The sequence below is a fragment of the Mustela nivalis genome (assembly GCF_964662115.1).
Source record: "Mustela nivalis genome assembly, chromosome: 2".
Taxonomy (NCBI): Eukaryota; Metazoa; Chordata; class Mammalia; order Carnivora; family Mustelidae; genus Mustela; species Mustela nivalis.
The window spans coordinates 129,418,753-129,443,919 of NC_139021.1; the positions used below are offsets into that span (position 1 = coordinate 129,418,753).

The following is a 25,167-nucleotide window of genomic DNA, read 5'->3' on the forward strand; positions in this document are numbered from 1 at the left end:
TCAGAAAAGTATGAACAGAGGAGAATTTCTTATCTTAACTCTTCTAATCTACATAATAATTGAAAATAACTTCATAATGGTGAAAGAGAATGCTTTCATCCTGCAATTACCAAGAAAGTGAAAATATCAGTTCATACCACCTTTATTTGGCACAATGCTACAATTCTAGCCAGTGTAATAGGTATGAAAAAGAAATAAAAGGCATATATATTTTTTTAAAGATTTTACTAATTTATTTTAGAGAGAGAAAGAGAGAGAGAGAATGAATGAGTAGTGAGAAGGGGCAGAAGCAGAGGGGGAAGCAGACTCCCCCTAAGCAGGGAGCCCAAATCAATTCCAGGACTCTAGGATCATGATTTGAGTCTAAGGCAGATATTTAATTGAGTGAGCCACCTAGGCTCCCCAAGGCATACAGTTTAAAAGGAAGAAATAAAATTGTCCCAATCTGTTGATGACATAAATGCTTATGTAGGAAATGCCATAGAATCTACAACAAAACTAAAACAAAATAAAAAACCTCAAATTAATAATTGAGTTCAGCAAGGTTACAAAATGTGAGATAAAAATAAATCTATTGTGTTTTTATATACTGGAGATGAACATGTAGAAATTGAAATTTAAAATACAGTATCATTTACAATACCTAAACAAATGACATGATAGGCATAAATCTCATAAAACATGCTCAGGTGGAAAACTGCAAAATGTTAAAGAAAGAAATCAAATATTTAAATAAACAGAGAGGCATACCTGTGTTCATGGATTGGAAGACTCAATACTAAAGATGTCAATTCTTCCAATTGAATATAGGCTTAACATAATTCTTTTTTTTAAGTTTTTATTTAAATTCTAATTAGTTAACATGCAAAGTAATGCTGATGTCAGGTATACAATACAGTGTTTTAATACTTCCATATAAAACCTGGTGTTGATCATAAGTGCACTCCTTAATCCCATCACCTGTCTAACTCATCCTGCAACCCATCTCACTTCTGGTAACCAACAGTTTGTTCTCTATCTTAAGAGAGTGTTTCTTGGTTTGTCTCTCTCTCACTTTTTTTCCCCATTGTTAATTTATTTTGTTTCTTAAATTCCACATCTGAGTGAAATCATATAGTATTGTCTTTCTCTGGCTTATTTTGCTTAGCATATTACTCTCTAGCTCCATCCATGTTGTTGCAAATGGCAAGATTTCATTCTTTTTTTATGGCTGAATAAAATTCCTATGTACCACATTTTCCTTATCATTCACCAATCCATGGACCTTTGGATTCCCATAATTTGGTCATTGTAGATAATACTGCTACAAACATCAGTGTGCATGTATCCCTTTGAGTTAGTATTTTTGTCTGTGGGGGTAAATACCTACTAGTGCAATTGCTGGATTATAGGGTAGTTCTATTTTTAACTTTTAGAGGAACCTCTGTTGTGTTTTCTGCAGTGGCTACACCAATTTGCATTCCCATCAATAGTGCAAGAGGGTTCTCCTTTCTCCACATCACCACCAACACCTGTTGTTTCTTGTGTTGTTGATTTTAGTCACTTTGAAATGCATTACTGATCAATAGGGAAATTTGAATCAAAATTACAAGTTTAACATAAGTTTTATCAAATTCCTAGCAAAATCTTTTGTATACATGCATACCATTATTCTACAATTTACATGCCAAGCAAAGGAACTAGGAAAACGGAAACAACTTGAAAATAGGAGAATAAAGTAGGAGGAACAACTTAATGCAATTTCAAGACTTAATATAGAACTACAGTAGTCTATACTATATGGTACTGACCAAAGGATACACAAATAGTTCAGTGCCATAGAAATGACAAAGATGAAAAAGTAATTTAATGGAGGAAGAACATCCATTTCAACAAATAGTGTTAAAGCAACAGGACTTCATGGGCAAAAAAAAAAAAAAAAAAAGAAAAAAAGAATCAAAAGAATCTTGAGAAAAGTCTCATACCTCATAAAAATGAACTCAAAATGGATCATAAATGTAAAATCTAAATCTAAAACATAAAACCTTTAAAGAGTATCTTTGGGACATAGAACTTGTTGAAGAGTTCTTAGGCACAAAAAAAAACAGTACATGAAAGAAAAAAAAATGATAAAATCTATTTTACCAGCTACGGAATGCAAGAAAATATTTGCATATCCCATATATGGAAAAGTTTTTCTATCTAGAATATTTAAAGAACTCTCGATAATTAACAGTAAAATACAAACAATCCAATCATAAAATTGGCAAACAACATGATGAGCCATTTCACTGAAGAGGATATACAGGTGGTAAATAAGCACATGAAAAGATTTTTAACATCACTAGACATGAGGGAAATGCAAATCACAATGAGCAATGACTACATACTTATTATGGCAGCTATGTTAAAAAAATACTGAGAATACCAAATGCTGATTGGGTTGTGGAGTAATTATTCCCTTTGCTAGTGGGAATGTAAAATAATATAGCCATTCTGGAAAACAGTTGGGCAGTTTCTTAAAAACTAAACACTTATTTGCCATATGATCCAGTAATCACACTTTTGGGCATTTACCTCAGAACAATGACAACTTATGTTTACAAAATCCTATACACAACTGTTCATAGAAGTTTTATTTATAAAAGATTCCAAATTGGAAAAACCAAAATTGTTCTGCAATAGGTATATGGTTAAACATATATGGTGCATCCCTACCATAGGATACTACTCAGCAATAAAAAAAAAAAAAGGGGTGAACTATTAAAATGCAACTTGGATTTCTAGGGCATCATACTGAGTGAAAAAAGCCAGTCTCAAAAGATCACATATTGTTTTATCCCATTTATAAAATATTTTAGAATATTTTTAAATATTTAGAAAATACTTTAAAAAATATTTTGATTAGTATTTTCCAGGGCTTATGGATGGTGGTAGACAGGCAGGAAGGAGAAGCTAGAGGGTTAAATGTGAAAATAAAGTGGTAGCAAGAAGTAGATATTCACAGTGATGAAATATTTCTGTATCTTGTGATGCGGTGCTGGTGGTTTCTGAATCTATACATGTGATAGAATTATACACATAAATTATAACAAGATGTCAACTTCCTGGTTTTGATATCATACTACAGTCACATAAGATACAACCAAGGTGGGAACTGGGAAATAAGTACACAAAACCTCTCTGTACTACCTTTGCAACTTTCTTTGAATCTATAATTATTTCCAAGTAAAAGCTTTTTTTTTTTTTTTTAATTTTAGTTTCTAGTCTTTGAAAGGCATTCCTAGAACACTATAATAATCAAAAATGAGAGAATATGGGAAGGCTTCCTGGTACAGTATGAGCAGCTAAATATAAAATAAAAGTAATCATCAAACAGGTTCAGTTAGTTCTACTTTACAAGCTTTTATGTTTTATATAAAGGTCAGAAAATGAATAAAATGAGCAGTCAATACCTGTAAAGGAGTTATAAAATAAGGAATATTGTTTTTTGTTTTATGTTTTATATGTTTTACATATCATAAAAAATTATTATCATATCTCTATTATGCATCAAAGATAAGAATTATTTTTCTCTCCCCAGTTGTAAGCCAACTGCCATACTTACAGTATTGCCAACTTTGTGGGGGTGTTGCATATTTCTCTTTCTGACCCTTCCTACTGTGCTTAAAATTGCCAAGGAGGAAGAGAAATTTAGTAACCACAAGAAACTAAATAAACATTTGCCTGTGACTATTCTGCAGCATAAATTATATAATCACTTAGTATTCAATGACTCTGATTCAGTACCACTAAGGAGGGCAGGTGACCATCATCCACATTTGGAAGTATCACTTGTGGATTACCTGGAAAACTTTCAAAGTTAATTCTTAAATGCACTTATTTATCTCATTATGGCAAAAACACACCCAGATACAAGTAAGCCTTATTAAAATGGAATTCTGCACGAGGGCTACTTCCCTAGTTTTTTGTTTGTATTCACATTGCTAAAATAAGAATCTTAACATTATAGTTATAGTTATAGATAAGGCTTACCCACTTCAGATCTCTAAGGACACCTGCAGTTGTCTCACTTTTAACACAGGACTTAAAGACTATGAAAGATCTCATGAAGATTAATTAAACCTATACTTCATAATAGGATCTATTAACATAGTTCCCTATATACATCTACTTAGTAATGATCAATTTTACCTTCCTCCTCAAAAAGCTTGTGTTAATAACCCTTGACCACTATCACTAAGGGAACAGTCTAATTTTGTCCTCTGTACCTTCTAGGTAGGAATATTTGGTGCTAGTGTGGTCTGATTATGTTCTTCTCTAAGTAAAGCCTTTGCCAGTCAAATTCTATAGTATTCTGATTATCTAGATATCTGATTATCTATGGTTATATAAGAAGTCATCCCAAAACTTAGTGGTTAAAAGCAACAACTTTTTATTCTTTCTCTTTTTTCTCAAGTATGACTAAATTCAGCCAGGATTTCACACATCAGGTCTCTATGCAGCCAAAGTCAAGGTTTGGCCTCAGTTGCAGCCATTTTGGGTTGGCCATCCAAGATAGTACACTCACAGGGCTGGTAGTCAATGGTGAATTTTGGGTGAAAACTCAAGTGAGCCTGTCAGCCAGGGTGCCTATCTGGGTTTGGCCTCTCTATGTGGGTTGGGTTTCCTACAATGTAGCAACTGTGTTCTGAGATGGAGTGTACCAAGATTGATTGCCTAAGAGATTTAAGTGAAATCTGAAAGGATAGGTTAGCCTTAGAAGTCCCAAAATGTTGCTTCTATCACATTAAAGTGATCAAGCAAGTCATTAAGGGGGCACCTGAATGGATCACTCAGCTAAGCAACTGCCTTTAACTCAGGTCGTGATCCCAGGGTCCTGAGACTGAGCCCCGCATCAGGCTACCTGCTCAGCAGGGAGCCTGCTTTTCCCTCCCCTTTTGCAGCTCCCCCTACTTGTGCTCTCTTGCTCTCTCTGTCACATAAATAAATAAATAAAATCTTTTTTAAAAAGTCATTAAGGCAAGCCCAGTGCAAGAAGATGGGTATTAAATTTGACATAATGATGGAGGAAGGCAGTCATATCAAAAAAGAATATAGAAAATAAAGGTATTATTGTGGCCATTTTGGAAAATGCAACTTACCACATATGGAAAATCTTGGTATTTTTCAATATACTAGCGTAAAATACCAGTAGTCTATTTTTTCCTGGGCAACACTAGAAATTACAGCACGATTCTACAGCTCTTGGTCTCCCTGACCTAAGTATTCTGTCTCTTTTTTCTTTTATTACCTTTTCTAACAGTATCATTATTAAAGTGGTAGAAACATGGAGGTGCTCAAGCATCAAAAACCCTATGGTGGAGAAGGCATTTCTGCATAGAGCTGTGGAGTCCAATATGGTATTAAATTTGACATAATGATGGAGGAAAGGCAGTCATATCAAACATTTGCTACTGAACACTTGAAATGTGGCTAGTCCAGATGTACTATACATGTAAAATGCACACTAGATATCAAGAACATAGTACTAAAAAGACTATACCTCACTGATGTTTATGACTATATTTTGAAATATTTTGCATATATTTAATTAAATAAAATTTAGTATTTTACCTGTTCATTTTATTGCATGTGGTTACTAGAAAATTTTAAATTACATGTGGCTCACATATTATTCTAGTTTGCATAATTTTCCATTGGAAAGAACTGGCTCAGAAAATACACAAAATCATATTTCCATTGTGTAGCACCACAACAGTTCATGGTGTTTATACCATTAAATGGTTTTCAGGCATTTTAATTATTTCATGCTAAATCTTATGTGAGATACATAAACACATCAAAATCCATATTTGGTATTTCTATAAAACCAACTGCCTTTCCTGAGATTTAAGTATACATTTCAGATTTAACACATCTACATTTTATATAACATTTCACATAACATTTCCAAGTTGCTCACACAGTTTCTGTACAAAAGTAAACTACATGACCCCTGAATAAGATCATGTATTAGTTTTCTATTATGTTTGTAACAAATTAACACAAAACTCATAGCTTAAACAATACCAATTTATTGCCTTACAGTTCTATAGGTCAGAAGTAAGACATTGGGCTAAAATCGCACTATCAGTTGGGCTGTTTCTTTTAGGAGGCTCTAGGGGAGAATCTGTTTACTTGCCCATTTGGGTTGTTGGAAGAATAAGTTCTTTGTGCTTATGGGACTGAGATCCCTGTTTTCTACAAAAGGCCCCCCACATATGTTGGTTCATAGCTCCCTTCCTTCAACTTCAAAGCAGCAATAGTGAGTTGACTCTCTCTCTCTTATTCTTTGAATTTCTCCTCCTTCTTCTATCTCATTTCTCTTTGATCTAGCCTGTAAAGGTTCTCCACTTTCAAGGAGTCAGGTGATTAGATTGGGCCCATCTGTCTAATCTAGGAAAAGTCTCTCCATCTTAAGGTCCCATCCTAAATCACATCTGCAAAGTTCCTTGCACAATATAAGGTAATATATTCATAGATTTCAGGGATTAAAGTGTGAATATCAAGGGCAGGGACTGGAGGCATTATTCTTTCTACTTCAGGTAGGAATAAAAAAAGATTTTTTAAGATTTTATTTTTAGGTGATCTCTAACCCAATGTGGGGTTTGAATTTACAATCCAAGATCAAGAGTCACATGCTCTACCAATTGAGCTGGCTAGGCGCCCCAGGAATAAACTTTCTATAGGAAGATAAAACTTCTTATAGATATATTCTTGCCATATGTAAATGAAAGAAAAGTATTTTCAAATGAGATACAGGATCATCAGACTGAATCATACAATCCAAATCCACTAGGGTACTAGAAATCTGCTTCTAGTTTATATTACTGTCAAACTGAAACAGTGAATTGCTGCCTTTGCACATTAAAGCAAAGGACTTATTGGAATGATAAGGTTTTGTCAATCAACAACCTCAGCTGAGTTTTGTCAGATACGAAGGGATAGTTATTTCTAAGGAAAACACTTAGTCAAACCTAGTTTCAATTTCTCTTTCAGGGGAAAACAAGTGACTAAATTCACGTCAAGAATTCAATAAGCTATTTTGTTGTGGTTACAAGACTTAAGAACATATATGAAAATTTATGTTGCAAAAAAGGAACCAAAATATGATGGGACAATCTACAATTTGTAGATCACTAATAGTCCTCTCCAATTAATTATTAAGTGTAACAAATAGCCAAGCTAATCAACTACACAAGTTGCTTATCTTGTCTGACCCTGCTAAACCTATTTCAGCACAGACATAAAGCTACAGTTTGGCCTTTGATCCTAAATTTATATTACAAAGGTAAGATAACTTCACCTCTCCTAATTCCAGTGTGGCAGGGGAGAGATTCCCCCATGCCAAAAAGCAGTTCTCAGAACATCGCCTGGGTAGTCTACGGTTCAATTCAATTCTGATACCATCTACCCAGAAACAGTATCAGATACCATAGATTCAGAGGTTAGTACCACATGGGCACCAGGGTGGTACAGTTGGTTGAACATCTGACTCAGTTTTGGCTCAGATTGTGATCTTGGGGTCATGAAATGGAGCCCTACATCAGGCTCTGTGTTCAGCACAGAGTCTGCTTGAGATCCTCTCTCCCTCTGCCCCTCCCACTAATGATATCTCTCTCTAAAACAGATACATAAATCTTTTAAAAACAGAGTCCAGCACTACAAATTTGTCACCACCACTCTCCCCCAGCACTTCAGATTCCAATTCCAAGTCCAGTTTGCTACCTGTAATTCTGATCAATTGGCCATAAACCAGAGGTTACTACAATCCCAATCTCCTCCTCTGGTTCAATTAATTGGCTAGAGTGACTCTTGGAACTCAGAGAAGCATTTTACTTACTAAATTACCAATGTATTATAAAAGGATATAGTTCAAAAACAGCCAAATAGAAGAGATGCATAGGACAAGATATGTGGGAAAGGGCACAACATATGTCCTTCGAGTATGCCACTATTCCTGAATCTCTCTGTGTTCACCTATCTGAAAGTTCTCTGAACCCCATCCTTTGGGTTTTTATGGAGGCTTCATTAAGAAGGCATGATTGATTAACTTATTGGCCATTGCAGCCCATCCCCTCTCCCCAGGAGGCCAGGGGGTGATACTGACAGTTTTAATACTCTGACTGCAGGGTTAGTTTTCCTGGCAAACAACCCTCTCATCCTTAGATCCAAAGGTGACTGATTAATATAACGAAAGACACCTTTATCACTCTCATCACTTGTAAAATTCCAAGGATTGTAGGACCTCTATGCCAGAAAAGGGAACAAATACCAAATATATACTTCTTATTATAAAATATATCACAAATGGAAACTGATTTATAAAGATAAAATAGCTAAGGTGATATTATGAATGACTCATAATCGGTTATCATTAAAGAAATGTTTTAACTGAAATTTGGCTTGCTTTGAAAGCAAAGAAATTTTAAGTTAATCAAATTTTTGAAAGAAGCCTATTTGTAAATCTGTAAATACTTAGTCTCATAGGTCAGTTTTCCTTCTTTCCCATATATTTCATCCCAACCAAACTGATTCTATTTCCCACACCAATCACACAACATTGATTCCTGCTTTTGTGCCTTTGCACAGGCTGTTATCCCTTTCTGGAATTCCCAACTATATATGTTTCAAAAACCAAGTGTAAGAGCTTTGTCCTCTGTGAAGCCTCTCCTGATCAACTACAGAGGAATTTACTACTCCCTACTTGGTGCTATTATTTTATTTAATACTAACTACTATTATAATTCTTATTGTGCTGTATTTTGCTTTTGCTTATTTGTTTAATTCTCCTTGACAACTAAGATTGTGATTGTTAAGACTCAAATCACCAGTTCTTAGCACAATGTATCTAGAATTATGTGACTAGAAACTGCAACAACACTAATAGAATTTTAACTCAAACTTTATGTTTTATCTATCTTTTATGGCCAATATCGAATCTGTCAATAAAATATGTTAAATTCCTCTTAAAGGGGCACCTGGGTGGCTCAGTGGGTTAAAGCCTCCGCCTTCAGCTCAGGTCATGATCCCGGGATCCTGGGATTGAGCCCTGAATCAGGCTCTCTGCTCAGCGGGGAGCCTGCTTCCTCCTCTCTCTCTGCCTGCCTCTCTGCCTACTTGTGATCTCTGTCTGTCAAATAAATAAACAAAATCTTTAAAAAAAAATTCTCTTAAAATCCTTCATATGTATTTTACTTTCTGTAGTACATATATAGTCACATAATTTCTAGATGACCATACATCTAGGTCTGCTTGGGAGTTCTGACTTAGGCCTTTTATAGATCAGTGAATACCTGTTAATTATTATAGATCACCTTGATCTCTCAAAAGTATTTCGAGTTGGATGACAAATTATATGACTAATAATAACTAACAATTTCCCAAATATTACCAACCAAATATTACCAATATTAAAAAACTATGGAAGGTCAACTATACTGACCAGAGTTGTTAACACAGGATAATATTCCATTGTCCAAGGCCTACCAAAAAAACCCCACCATATTACTTTTTTCAATTAACTTCTATAATGAATTCTATGGTGCTTCACTTTCCTTTACAGGAAATATTAACTACAGATGACTCACAGCTCTGCCCCTCCCTAAGAACTGCCTTCAGCTGCAGGGAGCCCCTTGTCCAAGGTGACACTGCTTCAGTGAGTGACCCACAGGTAATGACTAACAATTGTAGGGATATAAAGATTTATCTCAGTGTGGGACAACTAACTGCAAAGGGCCATCCCAGCTCCAGAGCTCTCCACAGGATGGTTGGGAGATGTATTCTAAGTCCCCTTCTCCCTCCATCCAATCCCGCCTTCTCCATTTCCTTATATGTTTATCTCCCAACAGAGTAACTCCAAAAACCCTTCTTCATGTTAGCCCTTATTTCAGAGTCAGCTTCTAGGTACTGATCTAAGACAATAATCCTTCTCTTCATTCAAATATCATTTCCTAGCTAGGAATTATGCCCAGCTCAAAACCCTTATTATTTGTCCAACACTGAACTAACACTTCATGCAAAGAGTCTTGCTTCTACTTTATTATTGTCATTACTCTCATTTAACCTGTTTCTTTTTTAAATGTAACAAAAAACTTTGAGTGAAGTCCAGTGTTTAAAAACAAAATAGCAGGAACATCCAAGAACCACATGAGCAGTGCTTGAACACTACGGAGTAAAGAAACGCACATCTTGGGAAAGGATGAGTTGAAACCTAAAGTTAGCAACTAAACTTCCCCACAAATATTAGAAATCTTGTGCTCAACCTCACTTATTATCAAGAAAATACAAAGCAAAACCACAATGAGATACCACTTTACACCTCTCAGAATGGCTAAAATAAACAACTCAGGAAAAAACAGATGCTGGCCAGGATGTGGAAAAAGAAGAGAACCCTCTTACACTGTTGGTGGGAGTGTGAACTGGTACAGCCATTGTGAAAAACACTGTGAAAATTCCTCAAAAAATTAAAAATAGAACAACCCTATGATCCAACAATCACACTGTTTGCCCCAAAATATGAAAATACTAATTTAAATAGATATATGTACCCTCATGTTTTGAACAGCTTTATCTACATAGCCAAGATATGGAAGCAGCACTAATGTCCATTAACTGATGAATGGATACAGATGTGCTATACATATATATGGGACTTATAGTATATAATATATGTAATGGAATATTAGCAATCAAAAAGAATTAAATCTTGCCATTTGCAGTAACATGGATGGTGCTAGACGGTAATATGCTAAGCAAGATTAAGTCAGTCAGAGAAAGACAAACACCACATGATTTCACTCATATGTGGAATTGAAGAAACAAAACAAATAATCAAAGGGGAAAAAAAAGAGAGAGGCAAACCAAGAAATAGTCTCTTAAGTATAGAGAATAAACCAATGGTTACCAGAGGTCAGATAGGTTGGTAGATGGGTTAAATAGGTGACAGGATTAAGGAGTGTACTGTGATGAGCACCAGGTGTTATATCCAAGTGTGGATTCACTGTATTTTACGCCTGAAACTAGCATTACACTATATGTTAACTAAATGGAACTTAAATTTAAAAAAAATAGAAAAGCTAAAATAAAAAAAGTAGGCAGCTATTATTATTTTTTTAAAAAGGAAACTAATCACATAAAGGGAGAACACAGAAAGAGAATGAGGTAATTTGTGAAAAATGAAAATAATTTAAAAGTAGTAGAATATCATAAAATGACAAGACATATTCCATGCAAAGAGCAAAACACAGTTGAAAAATTTCAAAGGTTGTATCTTCTATGCCAGAGAGGTCTTTGGTCTTCATCTTTTACCTTCTAACAAAAATACTCATGATTTTTTTTTTTTAATTTAAATTCAAGTTAGTTAACATATAGTGTAGAAGCAGTTTCTGGAGTAGGATTTAGTGATTCACCACTTATATATAACCCTCAGCGCACATCCCAACAAGTATCCTCCTTAATGCCCATCACTTATTTAGCCCATCCTCCCATATACCTCCAGCAACCCTCAGTTTATTCTCTATAATTAAGAGTCTCTTATGGTTTGCCTCCCTCTCTGTTTTCATCTTATTTTTTCTTGACCTTCCCCTATGTTCATCTCTTTCGTTTCTTAAATTCCATATATGAGTGAAATCATGTGGTATTTGTCTCTCTAACTGACTTATTTCACTTAGCATAATACACTCTAGTTCCATCCACATTGTTGTAAATGGCAAGATTTCATTCTTTTTAATCATTGAGTAATATTTCATTGTATAATTTCTTTATCCATAATTATTCAATGGACATTTGGGGTCATTGCACATGCTATTGTTGATAGTGCTGCTGTAAACATCAGGGAACATGTGCTCCTTCCAATCCTTTGGATAAATCCCTAATAATGGGGTTACTTCTATTGTTAACACCTTTTTTTTCTTGTGTTGTTGATTTTAGCCATTCTGACAGTGTGAGGTAATGTCTCATTGTAGTTCTGATTTCTCTTTCCCTGATGATCAGTGACGTTGAACATATTTTCATGTGCCTATTGGCCATCTGCTTGTCTTCTTTAGAGAAATGTCTGTCTATTCATGTCTTCTGCCCATTTTTAAAATTGGATTATCCATTTCTCAGATGTTCAGATTTATAAGTTCTATATATTTTGGATACTAATCTTTTATCAGATATGTCTTTTGCATTCTCTCATTCTGTAGGTTGCCTTTAGTTTGTTGACTATTTCCTTCACTCTCACAGCAGCTTTTTATTTTAATGTAGTCCCAATTGTTTATTTTTTATTTTGTTTCCTTTGCCACAAGAGGCATATCTAGAAAAAATTTGCTATGGCCAATGTGAAAGAAGCCACTGCTTGTGTTCTCTTCTAGGATTTTTATGGTTTCAGGACTCACATTTAGGTCTTTGATCCATTTTGAGTTCATTTTTGTATGTGGTATAAGAAAGTGGTTCAATTTCATTCTTTTAAAATGTTGTTCTCAGCTTTCACAACACTATTTGTTGAAGATGCTGTCTTTTTCCCATTGGATATTTCTAAATGCTTTTTCAAATATTAATTGATCATATAGTTGTGGGTCCATTTCTGGATTTTCCATTCTGTTCCATTGATCTGTCTATTTTTGTACCACTACCATAATATCTGGATCACTATAGCTTTGCAATGACTTTAAGTCTGGAATTGTGATGCTTCCAGCTTTGTGGGTTTGTTTGTTTGTTTGTTTGTTTGTTTAAATCAAGGTTTCTTTGGATATTTAGGGAATTTTAGGATTATTTGTTCTAGCTCTGTGAAAAAGAGCTGTTTTAGGATTATTTGTTCTAGCTGGTGTAATTTTGATAGGGATCGCCTTAAACATGTAGTTTGCTTTGGGTATTTTAGGCATTTTAACAGTATTTTCTCTTCTAATCCATGAGCAAGGAGTGTCTTTCCATTTCTTTGTTTTATCTTTAATTTCTGTCATTAGTGTTCTATAGTTTTCAGAGCATAAGACCTTTACCTCTTTGGTTAAATTTATGCCCAAGTATTTTATTGGATTTGATGCAATTTTAAATGGAATTGATTCCTTAATTTCGCTTCCTGCTGCCTCATTATTGGTGTATGGAAATGCAACAGATTTCTGCACATTGATTTTATATCCTGTGATTTTACCAAATTCATTTATCAATTCTAACAGTATTGGTTTAAATAATTTCTAATCTGCAAACAGGGAAAGTTTTACTTCTTCCTTACCAACTCAGATGCCTTTTATTCTTTTGTTGTTATTGTCTAGTTGCTCTGGTTAGAACTTTCTAGTACTATGTTCAATAAAAGTGGTGAGAGTAGATATCCCTGTCTTGTTTCTGATCTTATGGGGAAATTTGTCAGTTTTTCCCCATTAAGGATGATGTTAGCTGTTGGTTTTTCAGATATGGCCTTCATTATGCTGAGATATGTTCTCTCTAAACCTACTTTGTTGAGGACTTTTATCATGAATAGATGTTGTACTTTGTCAAATGCTTTTTCTGCATCTGTTGAAATGATCATATGATTCTTTTTCTTTATTTTAGTGATGTAATGTATCACATTGGTTGACTTGTGACTATTGAACCATCTTTGCAATCCAGGAACAAATCCCAGTAGATCATGTTGAATGATTTTTTAAAAAGTTTTGTTGGATTCAGTTTGTCAGCATTTTACTGAGAATTTCTGCATCTATGTTCATCAGATATATTGGCCTGTAGTTCTCTTTTTTAGTTGTCTTTATCTTACTTTGGGACCAGGGTAATGCTGGCCTCAGAATGAATTTGGAAGTCTTCCTTCCTTTTCTATTTTTTTGGAATAGTCTGCAGAGAATAGGTGTTACCTCTTCTTTAAATGTTTGGTAGAATTTCCCTGTGAAGCCATCTGGTCTGAACTTTCATTTGATTTTTGATTACTGATTCCATTTCTCTACTGGTAATCAGTTTGTTCAAGTTTTCTATTTCTTACCATTTCAGTTTTGATCATTTATATGTTTCTAGAAATTTATCAATTTCTGCCAGGTGATCCAGTTTGTTGGCATACAGTTTTTTATAATGTTCTCTTATACTTGTTTGTATTTCTGTGCTGTTGGTTGTTATTTCTCCTCTGTTATTTGTGATTCTATTTATTTAGATCCTTTCTCTTTTAGATAAGTCTGGCTAGAGGTTTATCAATTTTACTGCTTTTTCAAAGAACTAGTTCCTACTTTCACTGATTGGTTCTATTGGGTTTTTTAGTTTTTATATCATATTTCTGTCCTAATCTTTATGATTTCCTTCCTTCTATATTTTATATATTTGGGTGCTCCCATGTTGGGTGCATAAACATTTATAATTGTTATAGCTTCTTGTTGGATTGTCCCCTGTATTATTACATAGTGCCCTTCTTTATCTTGTCATAGTCTTTGTTTTTTTTTTTTAAGATTTTATTTATTTATTTGACAGAGAGGGACACAGCAACAGAAGGAACACAGGAGAGGGAGTGGGAAAGGGAGAAGCAGGCTTCCCACAGAGCAGGGAGCCTGATATGGGACTCGATCCCAGGACCCTGAGATCATGACCTGAGCTAAAGGCAGACACTTAACAACTGAGCCACCCAGGCGCCCCTACACTCTTTGTTTTAAAGACTATTTTGTCCAATATTATAAGTATTTCTGCCCTGGTTTTCTTTCCATTTGCATGATAAATGCTTCTCCATTCCCTCACTTTCAATCTGCAAGTGTCTTTAGATCTAAAATGAGTCTCTTGTACACAGCATATCAAGGGGTCTTGTTTTTTATCCATTCCTACACACGGTGTCTTTTGATAGAAGCATTTAGTCCATTTACATTCAAAGTAACAATTGATAGATATGTATTTATTGACATTTTACTAATTGTTTTGTTGTTGTTCCTGGAGATTTTCTCTGATACTTCTTGATTTTTTTGTTTTCATTTTTTGCTAGTTTTCTTTAGTGATATGTTTAGATTTTTTTCTTTATTATTTTCATGTTTCTCAGTAGGTTTTCTGTGTTTTGTTATTGTTGTTTTTGTTTTTTCTTTTTCCCCGGAAAGTGAGAGAGAGAGAGAGAGAGAGAGCATGAGCAGGGGCAGGGACAGAGGGAGAAGTAGACACCCTTCTGAGCAAGAAGCCCAAGGCAGGGCTTAATCCCAGGACTCCAAAATCATGACCCAAGCTGAAGGCAGCTATTTAACCAACTGAGCCATCCAGGGTGCCCAGTGATTTTGATATATGATTACCACTATGCTTGCATATAACTTCTGTAAATAGCAGTCTATATTAAGTTGATGGTCATTCAAGTTTGAACCAATTATTTCCTCCTCTTCTCCCCATATTTTAGGTATATGTTATCATATGTTATACCCTTTCTTGTGTGAGTTCCTTGACTGACTTTTACAGAAAATTTTTACTCCTTTTGTGTTTCCTGCCTTTATACTGTTACTTTTGGTCTCTCCATTCCACTCAAAGGGTCCCCTTTAATATTTCTTGCAGGGCTAGTAATCATGATGCTTCAGTTTTGTTTAGAAAACTCTTTATCTTTCTTTCTATTCTGAATGATAGCCTTGCCAGATAGAGTATTCTTGACTGTAGATGTTACCCATTCAGCACTTTGAATATACCATGCCATTCTCTTCAGCTTGCCAAGTTTCTGTGAAAATATCTCCAGCACCTCATATGGGGTTTCCATTGTAAGTTAATGACTTCTTTTGGTTTTCTCCTTCAAGACTTTTTTCTTTATCAATATATTTGCAAATTTAGTTACAATATATCTTGGTGTTGGCCTGATATTTTTTATTTTGATGGGAGTCCTCTGTGCCTCCTGGATCTGAATGTCTGTTTCCTTCTCCAGATTAGGAAAGTTTTCAGTTATTATTTCATCAAATGAATTTTTTGCCCCCTCTTCTCTTTCTTCTGGGACGCCTATAATGTGAATGTCATTCTGTTTGATGGAGTCATTGAGTTGTCGATGTCTATTCTTGTGATGCATAATTCTTTCTCTCTTCCTCTCTTTTGCTCAGCTTCTTTGCTTTTCATTACTTTGTCTTCTAGGTCATTAAATCATTCCTCTTTTTTTTCTAGCCTGCTGTTCATTGCATCAAGTGTGTTTCTAATCTTGTTTATTACACTTTTCATCTCTGATTGATTTTTTTATAATTCTTTCATATCTGTGTTAGGGATCTTGCTGATTGATGTCTTTTATTCTTTTCTCAAATCCAGTGCATGGCATTACGATTGTTGCTTTAAGTTCTCCATCAGTCATGTTATTTATATCTGTTTCACTTAGATCTCTGGCTTGGCCTTATCTTGTCCTTTCATCTGGGATAAATTCTGCCATCTTCACATTTTGTCTAAATATTTGCCTTCTTCTCTGTGTTGGAAAAGCCAGTTTTGTGAAAGAATGGAAGGAAGAAAGGAAGGAAGGAAGGGAGAGAGGGTAGGAGGGAGAAAGAAAAGAAGAGACAAAGAGAAGAGAAGGGAAGAGAAGAGAAGAGAAGGGAAGGGAAGGGAAGGGAAGGGAAGGGAAGGGAAGTGATGGGAAGGGGAGGGGAGGGAAGGTGAAAGGGAAGAGATTTGGAAGCTGCTTTTACATTTTTAGAATTTGAATCCTAACTCATCTCCAGTATTCAAAAATTCATTGCATATACATCATCCTAACTGCTTTATCTTATCATCATGACAAATAAGGAAGACATCATTTCCCTTTTTTTTAAAGATTTTATTTATTTATTTGACAAAGAGAAAGGAAGAGCACAAGCAGAGGGAGTGGCAGGCAGAGGGAGAAGGAGAAGCAGACTCCCCATAGAGCAGGGGGATCCCAATGTGGGACTCTATCCCAGGACTCCAGGATAATGACCTGAGCGGAAGGCAGCTGCTAATCAACTGAGCGACCCAGGCACCCAAGGCTAAAATCATTTCTGAAATGGATTTCGGAAAAGAGGTAGAGGACTTTTAATGAAGAAAAACTCTTTAACATCTCTTTATTGGCCTTAGTGAATCTTTATAATTCCCCAGGAGAGGGAATAGATTAAATTCAGAACTTACAAATGAAAAAGGTCTCTAAATAACAAAAGCCAATCCATTTTATTTACTCACTCAACAAGTACATAATGAGAACCAACAAGGCACTTTCACATAAGACACCAAAAGAAGAAAATATTGGGCAAGTAAGAAGTCTGGAAATGCAAATTGCTCCCTGCAAAGAGCCAGACCTGACTCGTTTACTTTAACTATCACTCACTAAACTCTCTAATACCCTTTACAGTAAAGTATCAATCTGAGTGTTACCTTTACCAATAATCTAACATCACATGAAGATACTGTCCAGCAACACATCCAAACTTGACAATATCAACATGATTTCAACCAACCCCTGAAGAAATATCTACATCTACTGATTTTTAGAACTGAAGTATGATGGCTACCCACCTCCAAATTTGTTTTCACTAATTATAGAAAGACCACCACTAAAAAACAAAACAAAACAAAACAAAAAACAGATTTCCCTCTAAAAACACTTCCTTCTTTAGACCGCCTTGTTGTTCTGCCCTAACCACATGAAGAATTTCTTACATTCACTATACATCAGAGAAGATGGACTAGGTCTAACCAATAATGGAGGTATAAGAAAAACATAAATACCTTAGAAAAATATTAAATATTTAAAACTTCTAAGTTTGAAAAAACAAAAGTGAAACTTTATCTGATTCTGAATATTCTCTGGAGTATATTTTTAATTAGTAAAAATCTTGTTTTAGATTATATTTGAATGTGCATCCAAATGAAGAGACTGTGATGAGAAAATTTTATTTCTGAATATTCACACTGATTTTTAGAAAAGACTTATACTTTGCAAAATAAGATGTTTTATAATAGGCAGTTTACCACATAAATCTAGTAGATGCTTGGAACTCATTTCATTTAATGTCAGAGAAGCTCTTTCTCCAGTATATGGCATATACAGTATGCAATAATTTCATTTCATTTTTTCATTCAAAAATATAATCTAACTTTTTTTAATGCCAAGTATTGTGCCTGGGGCTTGAGATAAAATAGTAAATAAAACAGACATGTGATTTGACTGCATAAAGCCTAAAGGAAATAAGGGATACTAACTACTATAATAGATTCAAAATATAAGGAGCAATGACGATTCCACAGAAGAGACTAAGGAAGACTGATATTAGTGTATGTCATGGGGCTCCCAGAAATACTCATACCCTTATTCCCAGGACCTGTGAGCACATTACCTTAAATGACAAAAGGAACTTTGCTGATGTAAATAAGGCTAAAAGCCATGAGATGGCATGACTATCCTTGATAATCTGGGCAGGCCCTATCTAATCATACAAATCCTAAAAAGTAGAAAACATTTCCTGGCTGGGGTCAGAGAAAGAGATGTGGAGACAGAAACAGTCAGAGAAATGTGACAATGCTGGGGGTGAAGATGGAGAAAGAGGCAATGAGCCAAGGAATGTGGACAGCCTCTAGAATCTGCAAAAGGCAAATAAATGGACTTCAGAAAAGAATGCAGCATTGCAGTACATTTGTATATTTAGGATAAATACCCAGTAGTACAATTGCTGGGTCGTAGGGTAGCTCTATTTTCAACTTTTTTGAGCAACCTCCATGCTGTTTTCCAGAGTGGTTGCACCAGCTTGCATTTCCACGAAGAGTGTAGGAGGGTTCCCCTCTCTCCGCATCTTTGCCAGCATCTGTCATTTCCTGACTTGTTAATTTTAGCCATTCTGACTGGTGTGAGGTGGTATTTCATTGTAGTTTTGATTTGTATTTCCCTGATGCTGAGTGATGGGGAGCACTTTCCCACATGTCTGTTGGCCATCTGGATGTCTTCTTTGCAGAAATGTCTGCAAATGCAGACATGATGTTTATAGCAGCAATGTCCACAATAGCCAAACTATGGAAAGAACCTAGATGTCCATCAACAGATGAATGGATAAAGAAGATATGGTATATATATACAATGGAATACTATGCAACCATCAAAAGAAATGAAATCTTGCCATTTGCGACAACATGGATGGAACTAGAGGATATTACACTTAGCGAAATAAGTCAATCAAATAAAGACAATTATCGGGCGCCTGGGTGGCTCAGTGGGTTAAGCCACTGCCTTCGGCTCAGGTCATGATCTCGGGGTCCTGGGATCGAGTCCTGCATCGGGCTCTCTGCTCGGCAGGGGGCCTGCCCTCCTCCCTCTCTCCCTCTCTCTCTCTGCCTGCCTCTGCCTACTTGTGATCTCTGCCTGTCAAATAAATAAATAAAATCTTAAAAAAAAAAAGACACTTTTCATATGATCTCCCTGATATAAGGAAGTTGAGATGCAATGTGGGAGGCTTGGGGGTAGGAAAAGAATAAATGAAACAAGATGGGATCAGGAGGGAGACAAACCATAAGAGACTCTTACTGTCACAAAACAAACTGAGGATTGCTGGGATGAGGGGGGTAGGAAAAGGGTGGTAAGATTATGGACATTGGAAAAGGTATTGCTATGGTGAGTGCTGTGAAGTGTGTAAACCTGGTGATTCAAAGACCTGTACCCCTGGGGCTAATAATACATTATATGTTAATAAAAAATTTTTTACATTTTAAAAAAGAATGCAGCATTTCTAACACTTCCTTTTTTTAATTCCAGTGAGATTTGTGTCGACGTGAGCTATGGATACAAAATAACTATTCCTATGTATATTTGGAAAATATTTCCATAAATATATGGAAAATATTATAACAAATATATATAATCATTAGAGTGGTAAGGGGTGGTCTGTTTTATCTGTAATGGATCTATCAGGTTTCATTTCCTACTAATTTCTTACCAATGTCACAAGACACTACACATAGAATTTCAGTCAAAAAAAATGATCAAGACTTACTGATCTGTTTAAGAAAGTAATTTAGACTGGTCATGTGGACTAAACCTGAGAAAACATAAACTATATAAACTATATTCATTTCCCACTGCTGAACTTCTCTGTACTCAACAGGCTTACAAAATTTGAAGCCTTGAAGTCACATTCATATAAAACATCCACAGTTTATAAGTGTTAATCTTAAGTTTTCACAGTTATCTTTATTATGTCTCAACAATCGTCAACAGACCAATTACAAAAACTCAAAACTAATCTGAAAAGTAAACCAAGCCCACCAAATGAAACACTGCATTCCTTAAACTGGAAATTGAAGATTGAAGTACATCAGCTATCCTAAAATCTTTGAGCAAATTCTGAGAACGGTTTGAGTTCAGCTAATACCAGGAAAGTACATTCCCTTTCATTAAAGCTAATGAACGGTATAAAGAAGCATCATTTGTGAAATAACCCTGGATTAAAACTCGGGAATCTGTTCTGAAAATATACCCCACTGTTTTTCCAGATTGGTTCCTGCTATTTAATTCCAATATTCATTGTCTAGGTCAAAATACTAGTATAAGGCCTAAAATACTGTATTTTTATATGAAAAAAGAGCTATTAAACTGCCTTTACAGTGCTTTCTCATAATACTAAAAATTCATTTGTTATTATTAATGAGCTGTACTTATAATATAATGTCAATATAATGTACATACACATGTGTTTCTGATCATGTGGACCACCAGTGCATAAATTTAGCTCCTCCTGCTCTGACCTCTACACCAACATTAGGGCAGATCATCAGACATTGCCCACACACTGTAATTCTTTAATTCCCTGAAAAAAAAAAAAAAAGCCTTCCTCAGGAAGTATTTCATATTACATCCTAAGAGACAGGGATACACAAATATACTAAGATCACCAAAGAACAGCTTTCTCACTTCTTCCTTTTCTGTGTATCTGTTCTTATCATGAATCTTCCTCATGTTTCCTCCATGGTAATCATTTAATATAATAAATAAATACAAATTAATTGCTTTAGACACATTGTCATTTTAATTTAAAAAACTGAAAAGAAGCAAGTACTAAACTCAATTTACTTGTATCCAAATAATAACTACTGAGCTCCTGCTACCTGAGAGTCTCTGTTTAAAGAGCAAGGGAGATAATCCTCACTCTCTTAGAGCTCCGGTCCAGCAGAGATGGCAGACGAGTAAACACAGGAATTCCAACAGGGATGAGAGCTAAAAATGACGAAGTGCCATATTTGAGAGGTATTTCTGGAGTGTTTACTCTCCTTTGCCAGAAGAGGAGAAGAGGAAACATGGGCAAAGGAGGAAAGAAGAAGAAAACCTCTATCAAGTATGAAGAGTAGTGCAATCTAATCAATTAAATAACTGAAAAGCATTTAAATTCCTAATTGAATCTACCCTTGGAAAAAAAAAATGAGTTAAGATAATTATATGGACATGATTTTAAGAAGCTATTGCCTCTGATCTTAATTATTTGCATATTATAAATGAAAAAGTTTCTTTCCACTTCACTCTTCTTATACTGAACTTACCTTGTTTTAAAACCATCATACCTATCAGGATATTAGTAACATAAGTAAGTTTTGCTTACTTGACAAATGGGCCTTAAAACTGAATATGAGTAAATCCTTATTAAGAAAAAGAGCAGTAAAACACAGAAAAATACCTAAGTACTTTTAGTGCCTCACTTAGAATATTTAATACTTGGAGTAGATATTTAAACACCTCTCTTCTCTGTATGACAAAATTACTTTTTAGTAATAAACATTATTTTCCTGACTTGTTCTTTAACTTTAAAGCAATTGTCAAATCTTAAAGGAAAACAAAATTTTGAAGTTAGCACTCAAATTCAATAAAATATTTCACAAATAAAAAAAGATTTCATATATGAAGTTCACATGCATAAAATCTGCATTTACTTAACACAAATATTACCCATGGAAATTCATACTGTTTCACTGTCATGCTTTTTAAATTTAAATAAAATTCCATACAATATAAAACAACAGAACTGAAGTGACTCTATTTCAGAGTTGTCTTTACAATCACTGTGTCATCATTGTTTATTTTGAATCTGCTATTTAAATGCAAAAGGAATATAAAGGTTATTAAAGTATAATCATAAAATGTGCAATTTGAATCATACATACATACTATTAAACATCACTTATAACCAAAGTAACTGTTTAGAACTTAGAAGAACATAAGAATTTTGAGAAAAACATTTTATCACTTAACATTTAGAACTCCTAGAGCATGGTGAAAATAAAAAGCAGGCCAACTTTCTGTTAGTCTTACTATTATTTATAAATATCTAGATATTATGCAAGGTCTTAATGATTGCACCCAGGGCAGAATGCTTCCATCACTTTACCTTTGGTATGAATAGTTTTTAACTCAAATAGTTTTATACCCAAAGTTGAAGAGAACCATAAAATACCTTACGTGATATGCATTTATGATGTACAGAACCAGCTTCAGGGTATGTGACTGCACACAGGCAAAGGAGGAAAGAAACCTTATGGTTGGCCTTTAATGCTCAGCTATCACAGTCTCAAAATTTTTAAAAAATTTATCTTTGAATTTGGTTATATTTGTGAAGTCTGATGCAGTGATGAAGCATATGTCTTAGACTCACATTTAGCTCTGCCTTCCAGGCACGGGTCCTTAGCCACCTGTTCCCCCACCAAACAATTGCTGCCACTTCTGGTGATGGCCTTGGAACACGGCAAAATGGGTCACAGTCATGGAGAAGAGCCACAGACATCTGAGAGGATCTGCATGTTCCCACAATTAGCCCTATGTACTAGAGAACCTAACACTAAATAGCAAATTAAAATCACCTTTCTTGGGTCAAACAAGACTGTGAAAAAGGAAAAAAGAGTTTTTTCCTCTGCTTTTGAAGAATATTTGCATTTTCATTTGGCATCAAGCTCCATCCACAATTACATAGCCATTCCTGACTATGTACATGGGTGACTGTTTTGGGGTATCTGTTTGCTTTTGCATCTAAAGGAATAAAACAACTTTATCTAAGTCTGATAAAGGGAATTTATCTATAATTTTATAATTAAAGATAAAATAAACATATTTAATTGTACTTTACCTACAAATATGAGAATAATAATTTTAATAGTTTAAAGAACATGGAAGAAGGAAATCCAATACAATATTATCTTCTGAGTTTCTATTAAGTGATGAATTCCCTTAAAATGTCTTTAACTAAAAATATATTATGTGCCCTCTGGGTTCAGGCTTGCCTTATATAATTTTCTATTTCTTACACTTTGTCATAATTTTCCATAAAGAATTTAAAAAATACTGCAAATAAAAAAAATATATCATGTGATAAAAATGGAACTATTCTAGCTTCAGAAGCAGGACATGATGTTACTAACATGTTCTTCTTGTTAACAAAATATGCCTTACAACTTTGATTTCTTGACAGGCAAGAGATTTTTGGCCAGGAGCCAAAGTCATCAAATATTAAGAGTATGGAGATACATCAAATATGCAGAAGGAGCTTTAAAATTCATTAACTAATTTTAGCACATTTCAATTATTCACATAAATTACTTATATTGAACAATCCTAAATCTTCAACTTCATGCCCAAAAAGTCATATGATTTGTAACTAATAATTTTCAAAATGTACCTTCATAATTCTTTAATTATTCCATTTGTAAGGCAGATGAACAAAATATTTTATAAATACATATTATTATATATTAATTATATTATAAATCCTTCATTTTGTTTAGCTCTATTATTAAGAATTCTCTATGATCAATATATGCTTGACAAATGTCGTCAAGGCTTTCTTCCTCATTTTAAAAACAGCAGCAAGATTTGAATGTAAGAACTGGCATAGATACTCTATAGATGGATGTAAATATGTACATATGAAATCAATATGTCATATATGAAGATTTATGAAATGAAACCAAGAGCACCTTGAAACAAATATTTTTACATGTGTCTAAATTTAGATATCATTTCTCATATTCCTAAGAGATAGCTAAAACTGCAAAAAAACTAAGACATTATGTCACGTGTGAAAAGGTTAGGAGCTATAGTTACAAACTATATGAGTTCTTTACACCTTCAAAAATAACCCCTGATCCCTTCAACATTGACTTTATCTAATACTGTCTAAATTCTGATTTTCTTATTCACCAACGAAATCCTGAAAAAACTGTCCTTTTATTCATCTTCCTTTTATCCTTTAAATTGATGTCCAACTCCAATTTCCTTTCTCCAATTTTGACTCCCTTCTTCAACTAATATTTAGATACTGCCTCAAACAAAACAGTTATATATTGTTGGATCTCATCCCTAGAAATTCCTGTGTCAATTCTGTACTTTGTGAGTAGAACCCACTCAGAAAGCCAGCCTATGTAAAATCATGTACTCATTTGTAATTTATCACATTTGTACACAGAAAGACCCTCAGCATATAACCAGTGAATGGGGTTGAGGGAAAACAAGTTACCTACATTGTTCATGTACTCTGAAAGCAGGTCCTGGAGAGCCTGGCGAATGGCATTGCATTCTGCAATAATCCGTTCCCGATGGAAATCTCTAGTGCATGAAGAGTCAGCCAATAGTGCAGCCCCACTGATAATGGCTTCAAGACGTTTCTCTAGAGATGGTCTAATTTCTTCCTCAGTCACTGTGAGTGGATCCAAGACAATTAAATTCTAAAGGAAGAATACATTTCAATAATTAGAACTCCATTACATTATGCTTTTAGGAAAAATAAACATTATTTCATTTTCACATTTAGAATTCAGAAGTGATTAAAAAAAGAGAGAATTCATTTCCATGCATTATCCTATATAGGAATTATTATTCATATGAGAGATAAAAATTGTGCAATTATGAGCATCAAGTCTAGTGTCAAACAAACCAGTATCCAAATCTTGCCTTTCCCAATCATAGAAAGTGTGAGCTCAATCAAATATCTTACACACTATGGACCTCACCTTCCTGATCTGTAAAATTGGAATATTAAAATGTTGCTTGTCCCATAAAACTGTTGTAAGAATTACGTGAATGCTTTTAATAGAGTCCATGGCACATATCAACTATAATTTATAATAGTCACCTTAATATAGAACTTCATTGTTTACATAATATTTTCAACATGTATCATTTCATCTTAACAACATTAAAAAGAGCTGGGCAGTAAAGATAGTAAATACATATTTCAGTTAGTGGTGAGTCAAGCTGAGGCTCTCTTTCCCAAGGTCACTGAGCAAATA

At 34.6% G+C, this 25,167-nt stretch overlaps 1 protein-coding gene across 3 annotated transcripts in view; it reads right to left on the reverse strand.

Annotated features, from left to right (window-relative positions):
* The window catches only part of CTNNA3 (catenin alpha 3), a 1,840,263-nt gene that overhangs the window by 1,282,736 nt on the left and 532,360 nt on the right, over positions 1-25,167 (reverse strand). For all 3 annotated transcript variants that reach the window (XM_082714750.1, XM_082714748.1, XM_082714749.1), the window contains exon 7: positions 24,400-24,603. In XM_082714750.1, the coding sequence (XP_082570876.1) occupies positions 24,400-24,603 (204 nt within the window). The remainder of the gene's footprint in view (positions 1-24,399; positions 24,604-25,167) is intronic.